This window comes from Eriocheir sinensis, unplaced genomic scaffold (genome assembly GCF_024679095.1).
Source record: "Eriocheir sinensis breed Jianghai 21 unplaced genomic scaffold, ASM2467909v1 Scaffold549, whole genome shotgun sequence".
NCBI lineage: Eukaryota > Metazoa > Arthropoda > Malacostraca > Decapoda > Varunidae > Eriocheir > Eriocheir sinensis.
Window position 1 is genome coordinate 11259 of NW_026111886.1, and position 2228 is coordinate 13486.

At 37.0% G+C, this 2228-nt stretch overlaps 1 protein-coding gene across 1 annotated transcript; it reads left to right on the forward strand.

Annotated features, from left to right (window-relative positions):
• Positions 1-211: 211 nt before the first annotated feature.
• LOC126993059 (high mobility group protein B1-like) lies at positions 212-1520 on the forward strand (the record flags this gene model as incomplete). Its single annotated transcript, XM_050851884.1, has 2 exons — positions 212-271; positions 1449-1520. Coding segments are annotated over 2 exons (132 nt in total), but the record flags the coding sequence as incomplete, so codon positions are not given.
• Between the last annotated feature and the right edge of the window lie 708 nt (positions 1521-2228).

A 2228-nucleotide genomic window follows, 5' to 3' on the forward strand; every position in this document is an offset into this window, starting at 1 on the left:
TTTGAAGAAGGAGGCAGAGGAGGAAATGAGTCTGAGGAATCGTTGGAGGAGTGAGGAGGAGGAGGAGGAGGAGGAGAGAAATGGATGAATGCACAGACGACGAAAAAAGACAAAACAATGAGAGATAAAAGAGCAGAAGAAGTGAAAGAAAGAAGAAGAAGAAGAAAAGCATAGTTAAGAAGAAGAAGAAGAAGAAGAAGAAGAAGAAGAAGAAGAAAAAGAAGAAGAAGAAATGAAGAAGAAGAAGAAGAAGAAGAAGAAGAAACAGAAGAAGAAAAGGTTAGTAAGAAGAAGAAGAAGAAGAAGAAGAAAAGAAGAAGAAGAAGAAAAAGAAGAAGAAGAAGAAGAAGAAGAAGAAGAAGAATGGGATGATAATGATTATAGCGGAATAGAGAGAAAAATAATGAGAATAAGAATAAGAATATAAGAAGAACAAGAAGAAAAAGGAAGAAACACATTGTAGCAGCTTAAATAGCCTTAAAAGCAACATAAAAACAATTAAAGCAAGAAAGAACACGCAAAAAAGGTAGAGGAAGGAGGAGGAGGAAACGGAAGTGGTGCTGGTATGTGAAAGGAATGCAGGGGAGAGAGAGAGAGAGAGAGAGAGAGAGAGAGAGAGAGAGAGAGAGAGAGAGAGAGAGAGAGAGAGAGAGAGAGAGAGAGAGAGAGAGAGAGAGAGAGAGAGAGAGAGAGAGAGAGAGAGAGAGAGAGAGAGAGAGAGAGAGAGAGAAGGAATTTCAGGGAATGAAAAAAAATAATAATTAGAGAGAGAGAGAGAGAGAGAGAGAGAGAGAGAGAGAGAGAGAGAGAGAGAGAGAGAGAGAGAGAGAGAGAGAGAGAGAGAGAGAGAGAGAGAGAGAGAGAGAAGGAATGAAAAGATAAAAGAAAGAAAGAGAATTAGAGAGAGAGAGAGAGAGAGAGAGAGAGAGAGAGAGAGAGAGAGAGAGAGAGAGAGAGAGAGAGAGAGAGAGAGAGAGAGAGAGAGAGAGAGAGAGAGAGAGAGAGAGAGAAGGAATTTCAGGGAATGAAAAAATAAATAAAAAAGATAATTGGAGAGAGAGAGAGAGAGAGAGAGAGAGAGAGAGAGAGAGAGAGAGAGAGAGAGAGAGAGAGAGAGAGAGAGAGAGAGAGAGAGAGAGAGAGAGAGAGAGAGAGAGAGAGAGAGAGAGAGAGAGAGAGAGAGAGAGAGAGAGAGAGAGAGAGAGGCAATAAAATCATATCCCACGTCACTCAAATCTCCCCTCACAGCAATTAAAAGAAGTGAATATAAAAGTGAAAAAAAGGAAAAAAGTGAAAAGAATCTCATCCAACCATTTACAAACTTAAGGGAGAGGAAGAAGAAGAGTGAAGAGGAAAAAAGAAAAGAAGAAAAGAAAGAAGAAAAAGATAAAATGAAGAAGAAGAAAAGAACAACAACCAAAAAATGACATCAAAAAGAAGAAGAAGAAGAAGAAGAAGAAGAAGAAGAAGAAGAAAAAGAAAAAGAAGAAGAAAAAGAAGAAGAAGAAGAAAGAAAAAGAAAAAGAAAAAGACAAAAAACACACAACGATAACAACAACATGAAGAAGAAGAAGAAGAAGAAGAAGAAGAAGAAGAAGAAGAAGTAAAAGAAGACACACATTAACAGCAGGAAATAGCCACTTCGAGCAACATATAAAAAATAAAAAATAAACAAGAGGAGAGGATGCGGACAAGGGTGTGGGTCAATGTTAAGGAAGATGAGATACAGATAACGGAGAGAAGTTGAAGATACATCATAAGTGGAGGACATGAGGAGGAAAAAAAGGTGACTTTAATATTATCTGATTTGATGACAATGATGACATTTGCCAAGAGAAGTATCGACATGACGATGGAAACTTTCAACACAATATTAGTAGTTTGGAAATATAGAAAGAGTAGAAATAAGTAGAAATGATAAATGAGTAATCAGTACAAATTAGTAGAGATGAGTTAAATGCAAGAAGAGATAACAAGATGATGAAGTTTTCAACGCAGATTTTCACCTGAGTTGGTAAACAAGTTAGAGATGACATGACAATAATGGAGATGAAAAGGAGGCGAAAATAGCGAAGTTAATAAAACCAGGAAATTGTTTAGGCTCACAGATATTATGCAGAAATCATGGAGAGTAAAGGAAGATTAAGGGAGACAGCTTAAATTTACAGAGATGACCTGACATGAGGAAAAACATCTAGTTTAACCACAATAAATTGTCTAACCAATTA